This window comes from Xyrauchen texanus, chromosome 2 (assembly GCF_025860055.1).
Source record: "Xyrauchen texanus isolate HMW12.3.18 chromosome 2, RBS_HiC_50CHRs, whole genome shotgun sequence".
In the NCBI taxonomy this organism is placed as follows: Eukaryota; Metazoa; Chordata; class Actinopteri; order Cypriniformes; family Catostomidae; genus Xyrauchen; species Xyrauchen texanus.
Window position 1 is genome coordinate 39,382,361 of NC_068277.1, and position 20,125 is coordinate 39,402,485.

Here is a 20,125-nt window from a genome sequence, read left to right on the forward strand (position 1 = left end):
AGCTTTTGTGCTTAAAAGATATACATACATACTCTTAAATGCACTCACAAACCAAGACATGCATACTACCAAACACACACACACACAGACCCACACACACACAGACAGCTGTAGCATCTGACCAACATTCATCAAATTACAGGATTTTGCATGTGTGAAAAATCGCCTGAATTTATATTCATAAGCCATTCTACACTTTCTAAATGATTGTAGTTCGAAGCTTCAAGGACAAACACACACATACAGACAAAATAGCAGCAGCAATGCTTGAAGTGTTTGGAACTTGTGTTATAGCCTCGTCCACTCTCTAACCTTTCCTTCAGATAATAAGCTCAGGTCTGATGCCCTAACAAGACTGCATACTTTACCTTCTCACAGAAAACAAGCTTTTGTTGCAGCTCAAAATGGGCACATTCCAACCTGATGACAACTTTCCCTCCTTTTTGTAACAAGTCATTTCTGGTCATAAGGATGTTCTCCTGTAATGCATCCAGACAATGTATTTTCTCTAAAATGAGTATGGACAGGGTGTGTTGCAGCCAGTGAATATTTTCTTTGTTTGCTTGGGTTATTTTAGACTTGATTCCTCTTTGATGGACAGGTAGTGTGATGTTGGTTGGCTGTGAAAAATGAAAAACAAAACGTTATACATTAGACTATGAAAAATATGAATAACAGCTATGTTCTAAATTGTTCATCTCTGAAAGGGATAGTTCACCCAAAAATGAAAATTCTGTCATCATTTACTCACCCTCATGCCATCCTAGATGTGTATGACTTTCTTTTGTCTGCTGAACACAAACAAAATGTTTTAGAAGAATATTTCAGCTCTGTAGGTCCTCACAATGCAAGTGAAAGGGTACCAGCATTTTGAAGCTCCAAAAACACAAAGGCAGCATAGACTCCAGACTACAGAAATCCATATAACTCCAGTGGTTATTAAATTCAAGCATGTAATTTCTGAACCACTAGCACCACCAAACTGAATTGCAAAAATAAACATTGTTTTAAAAAACAGCTCCTAGTATACGGCCCCCAATCTGCAGTTGGTCAGAGAAACTGATAGTACTGCCCCCAAATCACGCCATTGGCCGAATCAGTGTTATTGTCTCTTTTGAGACGGGTCACTCAAAACAAAGAGAGGAATTTTCACAGAGACACAGTGTTTAAAGTTTTCAGGAAAATTAACGTATGAATGGCTTACTTACAGTTTTCCCTGCATATTAAGCTGGGGTAAGAGAAAGTAATTTAACACCGAAAAAGTTACATACATAAGCTTTGTAATTTTTTACTGTAAATTCTTCACCCTGCCCAGTAGGTGGCGATATGCACGAAGAATGCAATTCACCAAAAACAAATGAAGAATGTGAAAGTGAAAGTGGAGATTAATAGTAAAAAAGGGACTTAAATATGTATCTGTTTCTCACCCACACCTGTAATATAGCTTCAGAAGACATGGATTTAAGGACTGGAGACTTATGGATTACTTTTATGCTGCCTTTATGTGCTTTAGGAGCTTTACAATTTTGGTACTCATTCACTTGGATTCTGAGGACCTATAGAGCTGAGAAATTCTTCTAAAAAACTTTTTTTGTGTTCAGCAGAAAAAAGAAAGTCATACATATCTGGGAAGGCATGAGGGTGAGTAAATGATGACAGAATTTTCCTTTTGGGGTGAACATAGCTTCTAGTCTGAAAATTAAATGCATGTAGGGTTGATCAATAAGCTTATAGTTCGTCCCATTATGACCATGCACAGTATAATTGTATAGACAGTTTGCAATTATATACGATTAAACAAGATACATTTTCCATTTGCTTCAGTTTGAAATATGCTTTTACTTGTTATGGTTTTGTTGCTAAATAGCTGAACTGCTGGTGAAGCTCTTGCCTGTCATTATTTAATTGTGGCTATTGCATTATGGATGTCATAGCCCATATCCATACGTTTTTTTCCCTCTTCCATCATTAGCTTTTTTTCCACCGGGACAGCTTTCAGTCAGACAGACACACAATTACACACAGACACCTTCCTTCAGCCACTGAGCCTCTCATCTATAAATGCGTTTGATTAGAGGGATGCCTCGCTTTACTCCCAGAGCTGGCTTTAATCAGAGGTATTAAAGAATGCACATGCTCAGAGAGGACAGAGAGAGGAAGGGATGACTGGAGATGATAGAACGGTATCGAAATGGAAGAGAGAGAGGATGTGGCGTAGATAAAAATGAGAAAGGGGAGAGAGGGGTCGGGAGAAGGGAGGCGATCGTGAGAGAGAGGACTCTGCTCTCATTAGTGACATGCCTCTGTGCCTTATTGTTATTCGATTTGCTATTGCGTTACCTTTTTTCTCGCAAACTTTTTTAAGTGCAAACAAAATTTGTGGACATTCTGTTTCTCTTGGCAAGCACGTTTGTTTACCCCTTCCCTCAAGATTGAAGGGGACCAAAGAAATGTTCAGTAATCAAATAAATAGCTCAGATGAAACAGTGCAGCTTGCTTAGAGGCTTCCTAGACACAAAAGTCGCCATAGTGACTTCACAGGATATTACACAGAAACATTTTCCTCCCTTTGCTTGACATTCCAGCCTTGTAACATATTTGTCTATGACTCTGACCTGCATTGCAATATAAACATTCAGCTATATCACTTTAATTCTGCTGTAGAAGACACAAACTGTGCATTTCCCTTAACATCTCTCACAAACTGTCTTTCTCCTATGTGGTTCATTGTCAGTGTTAAGTTCATATATGAATATACACGAGCTCTATTTATTGAATATCCTTTCACTTTTAAGATGGACCATGACCCCCGAAATCCAGCCTATATCTGCGCTCAAGGTACTCTTCACTCCACTGTGGCAGATTTCTGGCAGGTAAGATACTCAGTGTTTACTGTCCACATCTTGTACACATGGACAAAACATATTTGTATGAATAAATTATGTAAATAAAATTGGTCTACTCCATTAGGTTAATTCATAATTATTCAAAACATAATCACTATTCTGTTTCCTGCATATCAGGAAAAAAATGACAAGTTCATAGTTCCTTAAAGGGATAGTTCACCCAAAAATGAAATTTCTCTCATTATTTACTCACCCTCATGCCTTCCCGGATGTGTATGACTTGCTTTCTTCAGCAGAACACAAATGTAGATTTTTAGGAGAATATCTCAGCTCTTTTGGTCCATACAATGCAAGTGATTGTGTGCCAACATTGTGAAGCTCCAAAAATCACATAAGTCAGCATAAAAGTAATCCACAAGACTCCAGTGGTTAAATCAATGTCTTCAAAAGTAATATGATAGGTGGTGGTGAGAAACAGATCGGTTTTTAAGTACATTTTTACTATAAATTCTCCTCTCTGTTCAGTCAATCTCCACTTTAACTTTCACTTTAACATTTTTCTTTTTGTGTTTATGGCGATTCACATTCTTCATGTCACCACCTACTGGGCAGGGAGAAGAATTTCTAGCAAAAATTTACTTAAATATTTATCTGTTTCTCACCCAAAACTATCATATCACTTCACAAGTTATGGATTGAAACACTGGAGTCATATGGATTACATTTATGCTCCCTTTATGTACTTTTTGATGTGTCAAAGTATTGGCACCCATTCACTTGCATTGTATGGACCTACAGAGCTGAGATATTTTTATAAAAATCTTACTTTGTGTTCTGCAGAAGAAAGAAAGTCATACACATCTTGAATGGCATGAGGGTGAGTAAATAATGAGATAATTTTCATTTTTGGGTAAAATATTCCTTTAATATTACTTGAGGTTATAAGTGGCACTTTCTACCTGTCTGCAAAAGCGATTTACATTCTGCCTTAAAGGAATGGTTCACCCGAAAATTATAATTCTCTAATAATTTACTCACCCTTATGTCGTCTCAAACTCTTATAACTTTCTTTCTTCTGCAGAACATGAACAAAGATATTTTAATAGAGATATGATGTTTGTTTGTCTACATAATTCAAGTGAATGGTGATCAAATGTAGAGCAGTGCGTTAGATGGCGCTAGGAAGTGTAATTGAGCTTAACATCTGGATTGCCAAGGAGACTGCTGATGTCAAGATTTATAGTGAAAAAATAAGTTATATTTTGGTCTGTTTTCCACCAAACACAGATTGGATCACTTAAGAAGACATGGATTAAACCACTGGAGTCTTATGGATTACTTTTATGCTGCCTTTATATGCTTTTTGGAGCTTGAACATTTGGTCAACATTCACTAACATTTTATAGACAAACAGACATTATATCTCTATTAAAATATATTAGTTTGTGTGCCAAAGAGGACAGAAATGTGAATAAATGATGAGAGAGTTATAATTTTTGGGTGAACTATTCCTTCAAATTTAAAATGGCCAATTTTGTCCCATAAGGTGTTGTATTAATCACTGTTAGAGCTGCTATGTACTTAAAATGTCAGTGAGCATCTGAGCCTTGTCTCCTACACTGATTTTTGAATAAGAAAAAGTAACTTTTAAGTGCAATAGTAACAGTGTCCTTCACACAATTCATTACCTATAGTAAGCTGTGGAAAGATTGAACAGAGTATCTTGTGTTGTAATATTTTGCCCCCAAACCTTTTTCCTCATGGGGATATGATTATAGCAAATTGATTTTGGTAGAATTTATTTATTTAAGTGTTTGCTTTTTTGTTTTAGTGTCAGCATTGATCGCTCTGATGAACTAGCAGCAATTTTGAAATTGTGTTTTCTTTTCTGTTTGTTCCTATTGGTTGTCATTGAGGATAAATATGTAGACGGTTGTTGAAAGGAAACCTCAGATTTAATTTGCTTTTTAATAAATTGACTGTGGTAATGTGTTGATTGGTTGAATGTGTCACTTGACCCTCTATAATCACAATGCTGTGTTTCCTAACAGATGTGGGGGAGCGCTAATTGATGTTACTGGTTGTTTGTATTATTCATTTTGTCAATTACTGGCATAACAATTAATGATGTAAATTGAGTTAATTTCATACAGATGATTTATAGACAGTCAGCCTAGTGATGAATCCCAAAAATACATTAAAAGTTTCATTTAAATGAAACAAAGTGCATTAATCCCTGTCAGTTAACTGTGATGTCATTGTCTCAGCGTTCCTTCTCATAAATGAATAGGTGATTCCTTCAGATTATAGCACAAAATGATAAAAGCAGCTAATTATTTTACGTAAAAGTACAAACCTTCTTCCTAAATAAACAAAAATCTTGCTCCCTCATTTAGGCATGGCTTGGGATTTTGGGACTTTTCCCTAATACAGTATATAATTTAAATACAAAAACACAAACACTACAGATGAATGCTAAGGGTTGGTCTCTAAAGCTGGTCAAAAACAGAAACTAAAGTATAAAGACAAGAATATAAGTGTAGTTAAACAGAACAGTATTTGGACTTAAATTGGCCCCCTGCATTGCTAATAGTGCAAAAAGAGGCATTTAGATCATTTTAGATATACCTCTCTGTAAACATTAATTGTTTTACATATGCACATTATTGTGAAAAGATTGCATTTAATGAAAAGAAATGTCCTGAAGATTTGTGAATTGTTATTTGCACACTCTGTGGTTGTCACCTTGTGCAGTGTTTTTACAAAAATATGACCAAGCACAGCGGACTGTACTTTTCACTGTTGTGGAGGTTGTTTGTTTTGTTTCAGAGGCATGTTTGTTTGTTGGTTTTGTTTGACCTTTTCTGCATATTGTACTGCAAAGCTTAAACACCAAAATATTTGATTACCTGCTCTGGAACATTAGTTCGAGCTTCTACTGTTCAGTACATTGACCTTCGATTTCCACACCTTTTTTTTATTTTGTATTCTTGCTCATCAATCAATGCTCAAACTACACGAGAAATAGTTTTCATAATGGTGAATAACTTTTATCTTGTATTTTCACCAATGTATAAAATGAAAAGCAGAATAATATTCGATTCCATTTTAGAATTTCACTTCAGGACTATCCTAAATTCTGTTCTGATAAAACATATAATACAAAATTAAAGCTCTACTAAAAAAATTAATTGGATGAAAGCAGTTTTGTATTGTGATCATCCTCGCATCAGATCACCATATGTTGAAGAGACATTATTTTTCATAAGTTCCATCTCCAGTGTTTTTTAAGATTAGAAATAATAACATTTTCATAATGATAACTTTATATTGCATTTTGAATCACTTTTGCCATGGTGTAATGTCTCCACATTTCTCTGTTAATGACTCTATGGGGACATGTGGCATGTAAGTTTGATTGTTTTATGAGCAGGACCATTGTATTTTATTGCTTCCATAAAAGTCAGTGTTTTCCCTCATTTTCCTAATGGCCGCAGTGGGGCTTTCTGTGATTGAAGGACACAGTAAAAATGTGATTAGGGGAAATGGAGCAAGGCTGAGGAAGTTCAGAATAGAAGGAGAGATAGAGGGATAGAGGGCAAGAGAGGTGGGGTGGGAAGACTAAACTCAACCTCAATTAAAGTGCGAGTGGGATTGAGTTATTAAGACCAATTATGTTTTAAAAGAGAGCTTTTGCTAAACGCTTAACTTACTGTATCCAGCCATACTTAATGTATACTTAATGCATACTTAATGAGGGGGTAATGTTATGTGTGAGAATTTATTTTTGCCTCACTATACGTTATTAACACTTTTGTGTCTCCGTTGTAATATTTCTCTTGCATGTTCTTCTCTGTTGTGTAGATGGTTTGGGAGAGTGGCTGTGTGGTGATTGTCATGCTAACCCCTCTTGCTGAAAATGGCATAAAGCAGTGTCAACAGTATTGGCCAGATGAAGGCTCTGACCTTTATCATATATACGAGGTAATGCTTAAAGTTTTATATGCCTTCTCTGATTTTTACACGATAGAAATATGTAGCACTTTACAATAAGGTTCCATTTGTTAACATTACAACTACAATTCTAAGTTCTACAACAATTTAGATTTTGAACCTTGACTCTCATGTGTTATATTACAGATGGCCCTATGGTTAAAGACCCTATAGTAGAATTTTTTATTTATTTATTTGTTCATTCTAGGCATTAAAAATGCATTATAAAGCTTAATGTTCCTGTGATAGTGTTAAATCACACTTCTTATGTTTCTGCAGGTAAATCTGGTCTCTGAGCATATCTGGTGTGACGATTTCCTGGTACGCAGTTTCTACCTAAAGAACGTCCAGACTAATGAGACTCGCACAGTTACTCAGTTCCACTTCTTGTCCTGGATGGACCAGAATGTTCCAGAGTCTGCTAGAACCTTGCTGGACTTCCGCAGGTATGTGTCCTCCTTCTGTATTTCACTAAACTGTAAAAGCCAGAATGTCATTCTGTATGTGATTTTTATCTTAATCATAGTTTTCATTGAAAACATCTATGTTTTTAATCGTTTTTTATTAATTTGCCTTATATTGAACTTGTGCCTTAGTTGTGTATGTTTTAACATCAATTTTAATATTTATCTTGAAGTTGTTGTTTTTTTGGGAGGGGGGTTCCAGATCCATAAACTGCATGTGTAGATGGCTGTACATGACAGCCTTATTAAATGTGAAATGTTTAGTATAAAACAGCAATGAAAGAAAAGCTGACAGCAGTATAAAACCCCCTAATTTTTCACCTGCTATGAGCATTCTGAAGAAATGCAATTGGCCTCAGGGCTAAATCCTTAAAGAAATGTAACAACCCCAGTATGCATACCTACAAGAGCTCAGTCAGTTTTGAAAATGATGTTGCCATGTTAATATATACATTTATTTATTATAAGTTTGTTCCGAAAACAAAAAAGTATGGACTGTCAGTCTTTTTTTTTGTTTGCTGTATAATACTATGTATTGTCAAATATTTCCTGTTGTTGGCTTTGTTCAGTTCACTCTGTATGGTATATCCATCATTTGTAAATTATTTACAGTACGGTTTTCATTTCCAAATGGTTGTCCTTATAAATACTAATGAGATTGTTTGAGTTGGGGAAATATCTTATTTTGTAAACGTAAAATGTATGTAGTGATGACATTTCTAAATAGTATAGGTGTAGTGCTGATTCTGGTTTTATTTATTAATATATTTATTTTTTGTCTAATAATGGAATCATGGGAATAATGTTGAATCATATGTACAAAGCATGTTAGATCAGCAATGCTGATGTTGCACATATATTCATAAATATTGGACCTGATCCTAGGTCAGTATAGTCTTACTCAGATGACTTTTACATAAGATCCCTGATTCTATATCATCAGTCCTACTCTGAGAAATGTGATTGATTGAAAGTGCTCTGGTACAAAATGTGTGAAAATATGCTTCATGTGTTAACATCTAAAGTAACATCTCTGAATCAACCTAAATACATTAGGTTACACAAATAAAACTAATTTTAAGGATTAGATCCATTAGAAATATATCCTTAAAGGGATAGTTTGCCATCCCAGATATGTATGACTTTCTTTTTTCTGATGAACACAAAAAAAGTTTTTTTGAAGAATATTTCATCTCTGTAGGTCCATACAATGCAAGTGTATGGTGATCAGACCTTTGAAGAAATAGTTTACCCAAAAATGATAATTCTCTCATGATTTACTCACCTTTAAGCCATCACAGATATGTATGTCTTTCCTTCTTCAGAAGAACCAAAACAAAGATTTTTATAAGCACATTTCAGCTCTGTTTGTCCACATAATGAAACTGAATAGGTGCCGTGAGGCTGCTGGCTGTTTGATGGTCCGAAAGGCATATTTAGGCAGCATAAAATAATCCACATGACTGCTGTCGATCAATTAATGTCTTCTGAAGCAAATCGATAGGTTTGTGTAAGAAACAAATCGATAATATATCGATAGCTTACGTCACGCGACAGCTCCGTGATGGGCCTACTGGTAGCAGGAAGCGTTTTTTTAAAAGTTAATAAAGATTTAATTATCCATTTGTTCTTACGCAAACCTATCGATTTGCTTCAGCATTCCTTAATTGATCGGCTGGAGTCGTGTGGATTACTTTTATGCTGCCTATATATGCCTTTTGGACCATCAAACAGCCAGCAGCCTCACGGCACCCATTCAGTTTCATTGTGTGGACAAACAGCTGAAATGTGCTTATAAAAATCTTCATTTTGGTTCTGCTGAGGAAGGAAAGACATACACATCTGGGATGGCTTAAAGTTGAGTAAATTGTGAGAGAATTGTCATTTTTGGGTAAACGTTTTGTTGCACTTGCCCTGGTTTCTGTTGCCATTCGGATTATTTCCCCAAAGGCCTTTGACACAGTCTTGTCTCATAAACTGTCATGACTCACACTGAATCTGTCAAACATTCCTAACTCACATCATTTGTTTTTGGTTGGCCAGCTAATTAGCGGTTGCCAGTGTCATTTTTGTGATGTTGCAGCTAGTTATATGAGCCCAGTTGCATAGTCACAAAAGTGATCATTGGAAACTGTATCTCCTCTTCCAGGCCCTTGATTTCTCCTTGCTTCACCACCTTTTTCTCTCACTTGCCAGATCTTTCCCTCTCTCTCTGCCCCTCTTACCCAATACAGTTCCCTTTCACTCTTTTAGATCTGCCCTATCTAAAACACAACTATTGCAAAGAAGCAGCCACTTTATATAAATCACTTTTGCTATCAGATCTCCTGTGTAGGAAACTTTTCTTGTCATAATTTACATATTTTTATCCTATTGCTTTGATGTTACCAACATTATTTGGTATGAATGTCTGCATCTTGGGTTTAGTAGAATTGGGAATCTTTCTGTGAGCATTTAGATATGATCTGAAAAACCTCTTTTATTATCTCTTGAGAAATCAACCTTAAGGTATGCACAAAGCAAGTTTTTTGGATAAGAGAAACAATATGAGTTTACATAGTAGGTTTCCATAGCAACATGACTTGTGTGTGTGTTAAAATCCTACAAAGCTTTGTGGTTTTGCAGGTATGATAATTGTGCAAGGTTAATGTGTTTTGGATCATGACACCTAACCACAGCATCCATCATTTCCTTAATGGCTTGTCACAATGTGGATGATTTAACAGCCTCTCCTTTTGTTTTAATTGTTTGACATGGGCCTTTTTGTCTATAAATGATTTTGATAGAAATGTATAAGACATATGCCTATTGGTTCTTCCCTGATTGGCAGTAATGGGTTGATATTGAGCAATGCCATACTCTATGTTAATGCCCATGTTTATGAATTTATTCGCACTGCAATGTTGCAATCTCTAACAGTTTTTAATGCACATTAATTTGCCCAAGTTCTGCTTATTTACACTTCCAATATTAATGGACTCTTTTTTCTGTCATTACAGAAAGATTAACAAGTGCTACCGGGGCAGGTCTTGTCCAATAATTGTTCATTGCAGGCAAGTACCACAATAATAAAAAACTGCATACATACAAGAATACAGTATAAAAGCTAGTTACATCAGTCTAAAATTATGTGGCTATATTTTGGTTATAACTTTGTTAATTGTTGGAGGAGGATGTGCCTTTGTACAAAATGTAAAACTGAAAACAACATTTAATCTTGTGATTTAAACCTGAATTATCTCTCAGTCTCTGGTAGAATGCATCCACTGGTAAGATAAGTGGAGGATTCGGTGATTGGCATCTAAATAACTGATGGTAGAAATGTATAACCTTTACCCTCAGTGTGAACTGGAAGGATTCGAGAGTCTGTGTTAACTAAAATAGTGTCCAGATTATCTTTAACACCAAGTGTTTCATTGTGGGGGAGACAGGCTTCACAGCTGCCGTGCATATTTGAATAATTAAAAATGATATCAGGAGATTTTTGTTCCACCAAATAGTTCTCTCTCATTTCCCAAACCTCCCCCTCTATGTATATGCTTGTATGCTTAAACCGGAGGATTTAGTGACATACTGAGCAACATCGGAAAGTGGCATGCACTCATATTCATTCAGTAATGCACTCATAATATTCAGCTGCATGTCTTGAAAAATGACCTAGATTTCAAATCGAAATGCAGTTACCAACCAGCTGTGCCTAAGTTTGTTAGCTGTAGATTGTGTAGAATTGAATACAAGTTTAAAATGCTCTTGCAAGTACTTGAAATTCCCACTATGCTTGTGAAGGGATAGTTTCCCTGAAAATTCTGTCATCAGTAACTCAACCCCCTGTTGATTCAAATCTAAAATGATTTCTTCTTTAGAACAAAAAAGGAGACATTAGGCAGAATTCAGTAAGTATTAACTTGCATTGTATGGAAAAAGATGCAATGAATGGTGACTGAGGGTAGCATTCTGCCTAACATCTCCTTTTGTGTTTGATGGAAAAATAAAATCATACGGATTGTGGAACAACATAAGGATGAGTAAACGATGACAGAGTTTTCAGTTTCGTGTGTACGGTTTTGTGATGTATATACTATATATATATATATATATATAGTATATGTATATATGCAGCTTAGTTCTGCAAAGAAAAGGAAAACAAGACAACATTCGTCTTTGACAGACTTATTGTGAATGCTGGAGGATGATGCAACAGCAAACAATGTGGCTGAAACACAACAGAGAAATTAGCACTTTGTTTTCATCTTAACAGACACACTGTAATGCTCATTCAGACAGGTCTGCTCTCTCCTCTGAAGTGATAATGACTTTCTTTCTTCATTTGCAGCGATGGTGCCGGAAGGAGTGGAACCTACATTCTGATTGATATGGTTCTAAATAAAATGGCCAAAGGTAAGAGCACACGGTGCAAATGAGGAGCTGCTGTTGTAACACAAAATGTTTCCATTTTCCCATGAAGGTTTTGCCATTTATTAATGGATGATTGAGGACTTTAATGAACGTTCAAGAGCTCAAACAAATAAAATGAACAAAAGTGAGAGAAAAAGGAAAGGACAGAGAAAAGCTTGGTCAGAACTAAATTAGGTGTTAAGCTCATTTGATAATAAAATGCAGTCTGAATTTTTACTTGTGTTTGCTTGTGAGAGTCTCAGCATTGCAAATTACAATTCACTTTTTGTCATGCTAAAATTTGAAGTCATCAAGTCATGTGAATCAAACTGTGGAGATAGAAGGTGCCTTTACAACCTGGCCAAACCATTCTTTACTACCCCATCTGGTGAGGTTACCCATGCATTTGGTCCATCCCAACTCCTGACCTGATCATGGTCCGTAGCTTTTTCCATAATGGGGGATCAAAGGCCAGATGCAAGGGAGAGTGTCACCACATTTGGGCCTCTTTCCCATGCTGTCAGGGGCCCGGAGCCTCGGCCCTCACCGGCCCCCTTCAATCTCCCTTTTGTCTGCTTTCTGTGAAGGAGGGGCTCCCAGGTTGCCCACTTTCCAGTGTTCACTTGTGTGATCAAAGTCCCAGAAAGTCCTAAACAACAGAAATCTCCCTCTTCCATTCCCATTTTCACTCTCCTGTCTCTCCTGTTCTTCTTTTTCTCAATCACTGGCATCGTATTTTTCTTTTTCTTTTCTTCATCTCTAGGAATGAATTGTAAATTAGTGAAGAATGCTGTTATAATTCCAAAGCCCTTTCTTGTAGATACCCCCCACCTCTTTCGCTCCATCTCTCTCTTTCTCTCTCTCTCCCCCTAAACTTAGGAATCTTGCACTTCTTAAGACATGAAAGTGTTGGAGCACTTTTGAGGCTGAAACCCCAGCTGCACTCACTCTCTTTCAGAATGCATCTATAAGGATTCCCGCTTTTCTCTTTCCTTCGCTCTCAAACTCCCTCTCGCTATCAATCTGTGAAGACGGGAGGTGGTAGTCTTTCTTTTTAAAGAATGAGTGAATGAGAAATAAGGCTTGTTAGACCTCTACTGCTCTCCTCTCATTTATGAGGAACAACAATGGTCCTGCAGAAGAAGTCATTTAAGCTAAAGGTGAAAGGGAGATTTCTCATATTTCTCAAGAGTCTTTTCACTCTTCCTGGCATGTGAAAAATTGCATATTCACTTTACAGTTTTGGTTCAATCAATGGTGCCTTTGTAAGTTTGTATAGTTAAGAACAGCAGCCCTGAGAAAAGTGTAAAGTGTTTGCTGGGTCAGTATCTGTGTTTTCTTGAGTTTTATTAGTATTGGCCACTGTCTCAGAATCTCTTAACATGAGTGAGTGTTTTAGAATTAAAATGACCCATGTTAAGGACTGGCCTTGGCTAAATCTACCAAATGTGAATCAAATGTACTGTATACAAACTTTACATATTCAGAAAATGCTATTTTCTTTATCAGAACATAATTTTCCCTCTCTGAGTTTGATGTCGGCTAAAAACAAGGTAGAGCCACAGTTTATAAACTTTGTCCAATTTGTAAATTTCTATAAGCTTTGTTATGTGGCTGTGTTGCAGGTGCTAAGGAGATTGATATTGCTGCTACCCTGGAGCATTTGAGGGATCAGAGGTCAGGCATGGTTCAGACTAAGGTAAGACACCATCAAAACTCTCCCACGTGGAAATGCGACGTTATAAGATAAAGGCTTTTTAGGGTATTTTTAATAAGAAACAAATAAAAAATAATACATCAATAGTCTTAATTTAAATAAAGAAATTTGATGTTTGTTTATTGTGAAAACTAAAATGTTTCTTTAAAATACCTTGAATAAATGTGTCATTTTTATCACACTGCTATGAGTACTTTAAAATTTTCTCTCATGGATTTGTCTGTTTTAATACAAATAAAGCCTTGTACTGTATTTGGAGTGCTTTTAATTAGTTCATCGTCAGGATGAGGGGGAAGTCCAGTTTGTTTCCCATTAAGTAAGCAGCTAAATATACTGTAGGAGCAATTACACTTGCACATATACAGAAAGATCCTATAAAATCCAACACTAACCACATTGTCAATATAGCACCAAATGCCAGGCTCAGAAAATGAACTTCTAATTGATCACTTCTTTCTTGAAAACTGCATCTTGTTGTTGCTTGAGGCATCAACATTTTGATCAACCACAAGGAGAGCCTTCAGAGTCTCAATAAATATTTTATAAACTATACTACAATGACATTTTTAGAACTCCTCTGTTCAGAGAGGAAATGGCTATCCCTGGTGTTTATTAAACTATCCTAGCTTGTTAGCCAAAATTTGCATGCAAACTAAGAAATAAAACCTCCATAGAATGTATTGCAAAGATAGCTTACAGATTTAAGTGTACATTTGCAAATCTATTTAGACCATACTGAAAGTAATTTGTATAAATAAGTATTATGTAAATAGTGCATTAGCTTATTCTATAAGGCTTATGAATAAAGATTGTATTATTATTTATTTATTTATAATATTTGTATATTATTTATTTATAAAAATTAGCAATCTAGCTAGTTTTTAAAATAATCAGTAACAATAAAATTCAAACAAATGTGGTGTTACATTCGTAATCTGAAAATGTGCAAAAAGTAGTTTTTATTTAATATGACAAATTCAGAATATTTGAATGAAAGGCAGAACTGTTTCTCAGCAGACAAGGATTTTTTGATGGGTTTCTAAAGGAACTGCAAGATGACAAAATGTACAACCTACCATCACGATTTAAAATATGTTTTATGAGTAGTCATTAAAAGTCATGCTGGAAACAAAAACTACAGCTAAATTAATCTGCATCCCTCCCTTGTCATCCCCGACTCCTCCTCCTCCTCTAATATAATGATTGTCTCATTAATAAGGAGTAGACTGGTAATGTTTAAAACTTCTTATTTTTGGTTAGTTCTGTGCAAAAAAACAAAAAAGCAATTTAAATTAATGATTACTTTTTGGGACATTCAGTTTTAAATTAACAACATGAAACTGTTTTCATTAAAAAGAAGAAAAATATAAATTTCTTTATTTCATTATTTACATAATTAGCATAGCAGGTTGTTCCTTTCCCTTTGAGAACCAGTAATGGTAGTTGTGTTGATTCTGTATCCTAAAATCCAAATCCAAAATGTCTGAACAGAAATTGTACCTACTCTCGTAACATAATGAAGCAATTGCTTTCTTACTGTACTGGCAATACTTTAGCTCTGTTTTGCTCCTAAATATGACATATGTCCGAATGATGCCCCCTTGCCCTCCACTTTTAGAACAGTCTCAAAGCAGGTACTCATGTGTGAAATTGGTCTGCCTCTTAAAATCCTTTCTATCCAGTCCATTTCTAGCCCAGAATAGGAATGTTTTGTGCATTAGCAGCTACATGAGCTCCCAGGCTTTTGTTTACCTTGGAAGAGAACCTCATAAACAGCTTGACTGATCAGATAAATATCCACAGCCATGTCATCATCATTTCTGGGTAACCGCATAAACATGACACCATCTAGTGGCTAAATGGTTGCATTTACACTATGCAGTTTTTAAATTTATTTTCTTTGCAAAGCACCTTGTAAATGATAGTGCATAGTATTTGTGAAAATGTATATCTCTCACATGCATTTAAGGTCATTTACATGTATTAAATCATGTACTTATCCATCTGAACCTCTGATTATGATAAGCTTTTACTACTGGGGCCTTTAAGGTTAAATCATTAATAAAATAGTATATTCATTAGTAACAGGAATGATTAAACTCCTCATCAGACAATATATGTGATATTTTACTGTTTATTTTCCTTTAGTCACAAAAATACTACTACACCTTGATATTTAATATTTTGTAAAGACAAAAATGTTTGTTGGTTCAGAATACTGAAAAGTGCATACAAAGTGAACTCAAGAGGGCTTCTTATTCTTTTTCTGAAGCCTTGCATCAAACTTTCCGCCCACTTTAGCTTGGTTTATTCCATTGCCTGCAGAGGGAGGCTTCAGTTTCGGTTGCTCTTCAGACAATGATCGAACTTTACGGGGCGCCCCTCTGGGAAGAGACAGATTTTGAGTCAGTTTAAACAGAACACATTGAGTCACACACTCTCTGCATCTTTTAACACACATTTATACAAGGAGTCAGAGAATAAACACATTTTGAAAGGACATTGCTGCAAGGTATTAAGTCTCCTTCTTGCTGTTTCTTCCTCTTACATGATACATAACCCAACATATTCTTTTCTAGGTCTATTTATTCTGCAAAATATGGATATCACACTGGCATCTGCTGTCATGGGTGCAAAATGTTTTACTTTGATTCCAAAGTGCTGTTATTAAAGTTTGATTCATCTTTTCCTTTCTGTCTTTCTTTAGGAACAGTTTGAATTTGCGTTGACTGCTGTGGCAGAAGAGGTGAATGCCATCCTCAAAGCTCTGCCTCAGTGAAGGACAACTTTCACAAACACTTCCAACCTGTCTTCTTCATCCCTTTTAGTGCAAAGTTATTGATACCTTAATCATTATGGATAATTATGAAATAATAAAAAAAATCGATATATATTTCCATCTCTATCCAAATTCTGATGCAATGTATTACATAAGACATTTATTTGTCTTAAGTGTGTAAGATTATTTAGCCTCATTGATTAGAATAATATTCAACTGGTCAACTAGGCATGCAATCATAGAGTATATTTGTAACTCAGATTGGTGTTTACATACCCATTAGGTGTGCATATAAAATATCTGAAATATATGTTTATGTGAAGCAGATGTGATCTTAACCGGTGTTGTTTTACACTGTATTAGTCCACTGCAATTATGTTAGCATCCAGTAAGTTGATGTGACTACACTTAAGTTATGGATGGTGATGAGTAATATTAATGCGATGATGAGAATACTATAGTACATTTCTAACAATTGTGGTATCCTTGAAATCATCTTTCTATTGTTATATATTGTGTTTCTAGATCAACTTATAATCAGATCGTATTACATATAGATGAATTTATTATATATACAGAATGAACCCGGTGATTTAAAATGGTCTGCCAAAATGTAATTGTACATATTATTTTTGTGTGAATGATATAAAAGTAACATAATAAATCTCAAAGTGTTGAAGCTTGAGTTATAATTGCATTCATGAATCGTTTTGTGGATATTAGAGTAAGAATGACAGAAGGAGCGAGAGATTGCACCAAGAGTTATTCTCACCCGAACTGTCACTCAATTCTTCTTAATCTGTTCAGGCATGCTTCACTTGGTCATATGGAGCTGAACAGGAAAAAAAGGGCTGAAAATCACAATTGGAATTAAACATTTTACTCATCCTTGAACTGCTAATTAGAGTTAAAAGTCAACAGATAAATAATAGTAAAAATTATTTTGACATTTTACCTAGGCACAGGAACAGTCCCTCTTAATTTCTTGTCTGCAATGCCATTATTGACAGCCCTTATGACGTGGACATGCCTTCCTGCTATTTCTGTATGTTGATTTGCATGTGATTTGCATATGTATCTGCAGCTTATCCTGCATCTGAATGTAACGGGGGCATGCTAATCATCTTATGAATAACTATAAGGTAACCATAATTGTGCATGTTTAATTGGTCGTCATCAGAGGTATACAAGTTTATTAGAAAAAATGATGGAAGATAATTGCTTCCTGCAGTAACTGGAGTATTTTGCAGGATTGTGATATGCTTTTGCCCCCTGTTTAGGGAATTTGTATTTCCTGGTATTGTTCAGCACAGCTTACACGATTAATTATTGCATTTGGCAACAACTAGTTTAACTCAAGCTGATTTTTTAATTAACTTAGTTTTACTATCATTAATTTTATCATTTATCCATTTAGATTGTCCTTGATGATTTGCCTTGCGATTGTTCTCATATGTTCCAGGTTGCTCAAATCAGAATGTCATTATCTATTTTCTTTTTCTCTCTCTCTCTCTCTCTCTCTGGAAGGTATCTCTTTTTCCCATCAAGGTGTCTCTGTGCTAAAGAGAGGTATTACTGTTGGTAGGGTACAATGGGACTAAAGGCACACCTTTGCTCGTCATATTTTTCTAGTCAAAAATACATCAAGATTGAATAAATGTATTTATTTTTAACAAATATTGATGGAGAAACATAATTTGTGGGAAACTTGGGGTACAGGCTCCCAGGGGGGTTATAGTGAAATCATGTAAATATAGGGGCAATAGTCACAGAAGAAAATTTGGCAACTTAGGCTAATACTTTTGAGACCGCAAGATGGTGCATTTGTTTATTATTATTTTTATTTATTTTTATTTTCACATTTGGCTTTCATAACATCTCAACTATTCTATAAACATATGAATCTCCACTGAGATTGTATCAGTCAGTGTGAGCCCACTTTGAACATTCTTCATAACTAATCTTCAGCCCCTCAAATACTATTCTTTCACTTACTGGACAGTTATTTAAAAACTTTTTATTTATTTACCTTGAACAAACTGTAAATGACAAATAAGTATTTTAAAATAAATATTATCTTAAAATAAATGTGATAATTTCAGGGACTCTCATTAACAACATAAATTTGCAACATTTAAAAAATTATTATTTATAACATCAATTTACATCAAAAATATTTTGCAGTGTAAAGTGTCAAACAGGTTAAGGAAAGTACTGTGGTAGTTTTTGTTGCTGTTAAGTGTTTTGGGAGAAAATAAAATCAAAAGTACCTTTTACCCCAGGGGGGCCTTTAACCCCGTTGTACCCTACTATTAGTACAAAATTATTACATTTCATTACATTCAGTGACAAGCTGGAATTGCAAATAATGGATTATTTGCATGTTTTCCTTGAAATCTTTGGCTTGTCCCAAAGTCCCAAAAATGAACTGACTAGTATGATACAGTAGCGGTTTTATTTTGCATTGTTCTAATTATTCTAATTGTCAATTTAGTTTATTACATCTCTTTGAGTGCAATCTTAAAGATGCCTGTGAGCAACATAATGGGATATTTTATTAATAGCAACATTTCTGTATTTGAGACAAATCATAATGTTACAGATACCTCATACTGGAAGTGCATTGACTGCCTCTTGCAGATACTTTTTTAGAAACAAACATTTTGGTCTATATATACTGTATATATTTACATCAGGAAAATGTGTACCCCTCAGTGACTATAATGGTTGTAGCTCTGGACCTGTGGGAGGACCCTACCAGATAGAAAGTATTACAGTATAAATGTACATGTTAATAGGCACTATGCAGTCAAATACTTACACTAGATACATTTTTAAATTTGATCTTAAAACTTCACCCTTCTAACTTTTCTTCTTTCAGAAAAGTTACATTATCGATACTATGCTCCAAATTGTGTGCTGGATCCAGTGTTTCTGTGTCAAAAGCTTGCATTTAGAATACGGAGTACCAGGATGCTTATTTTGAGGGAAAGCAGAAATATTGATAGTTTTTTGAAAAAAATTTTATGCTCTCTTTGGAGCATGTGGACTAAATTGTGGTAAATGGGCTTTTATCATAATTGAAAGCACATAAAATATAGCTTGAGAACTTAAAAAGTCTGTCATCATTTAGCAGAAGTTTAGCAGAATGGCTGAGCTGCTTTCTTCCATACAATGAAAGTGGAAGGGTAACCAGGGACTGTCAAGCTGCTAAAAGGACAAAAACAACATCATAATAGTAGTATTTTTCATTTTGGGGTAAACTATATATATGTCTTTATGGACATTATAACAAAAAGTCAGATTGTGATATTTGGGACTCTCCAGTTCCTGGTAACTGTGTGGTACCTGTGATATTTTTGTTAGCTCTTGTTGACAGTTGTTTGACAACAACCATATACCATTTGACCTGTTCAAGACAGCCAAAAATAGATTACTGAATCTAAAATACTACCACACCTTTGAGAAGGCAATTGATGTTCGAGGATATTTAAATGTTATGGATGGCAAAGGTATACTAAAAAAAGATGTGTATTCAGATTAAAACTGGAAGCAGAGCAACACTGATGATCGCTGAACTCATCAAGCAGCATGAGGAATTCTGTTTTAGGATACATAGTAGATAGATGAAAAGGGTTCTAATTGGTTTAACACAAGTTAAATCAGTAAGTAATTATTTGACTATTGGCACCCATAAATGACCTTCAGTGCCTCTGTACTAAGAGCTGTACTTGCATACATCACAATATCACTGCTGATGAGTAACAGCAGAGTAAAATAAAAAAAGATTACTGTGGCTAAAAGCTGCAGAAAGACATAAAGCTATAAAGAATACCGCAAATTGCAGTGAGGTTCAAATGAGTATTCAGTAATTTTCTTAGGTTTGGAATTTTTAATGCAGGAAGGCCACGACTTGTTAGAGATGCTTAAT

The 20,125-nt window shown here is 35.2% G+C and overlaps 1 protein-coding gene across 2 annotated transcripts in view; it reads left to right on the forward strand.

Moving 5' to 3' along the window:
* The window catches only part of LOC127653148 (receptor-type tyrosine-protein phosphatase N2-like), a 266,087-nt gene extending 249,218 nt beyond the window's left edge, over positions 1 to 16,869 (forward strand). For both annotated transcript variants that reach the window (XM_052139704.1, XM_052139714.1), the window contains 7 exons: positions 2,796 to 2,873; positions 6,711 to 6,830; positions 7,119 to 7,285; positions 10,303 to 10,356; positions 11,637 to 11,701; positions 13,324 to 13,397; positions 16,123 to 16,869. In XM_052139704.1, the coding sequence (XP_051995664.1) occupies positions 2,796 to 2,873; positions 6,711 to 6,830; positions 7,119 to 7,285; positions 10,303 to 10,356; positions 11,637 to 11,701; positions 13,324 to 13,397; positions 16,123 to 16,194 (630 nt within the window). In that variant the 3' untranslated portion in view covers positions 16,195 to 16,869. The remainder of the gene's footprint in view (positions 1 to 2,795; positions 2,874 to 6,710; positions 6,831 to 7,118; positions 7,286 to 10,302; positions 10,357 to 11,636; positions 11,702 to 13,323; positions 13,398 to 16,122) is intronic.
* The last annotated feature ends 3,256 nt before the right edge of the window (positions 16,870 to 20,125 follow it).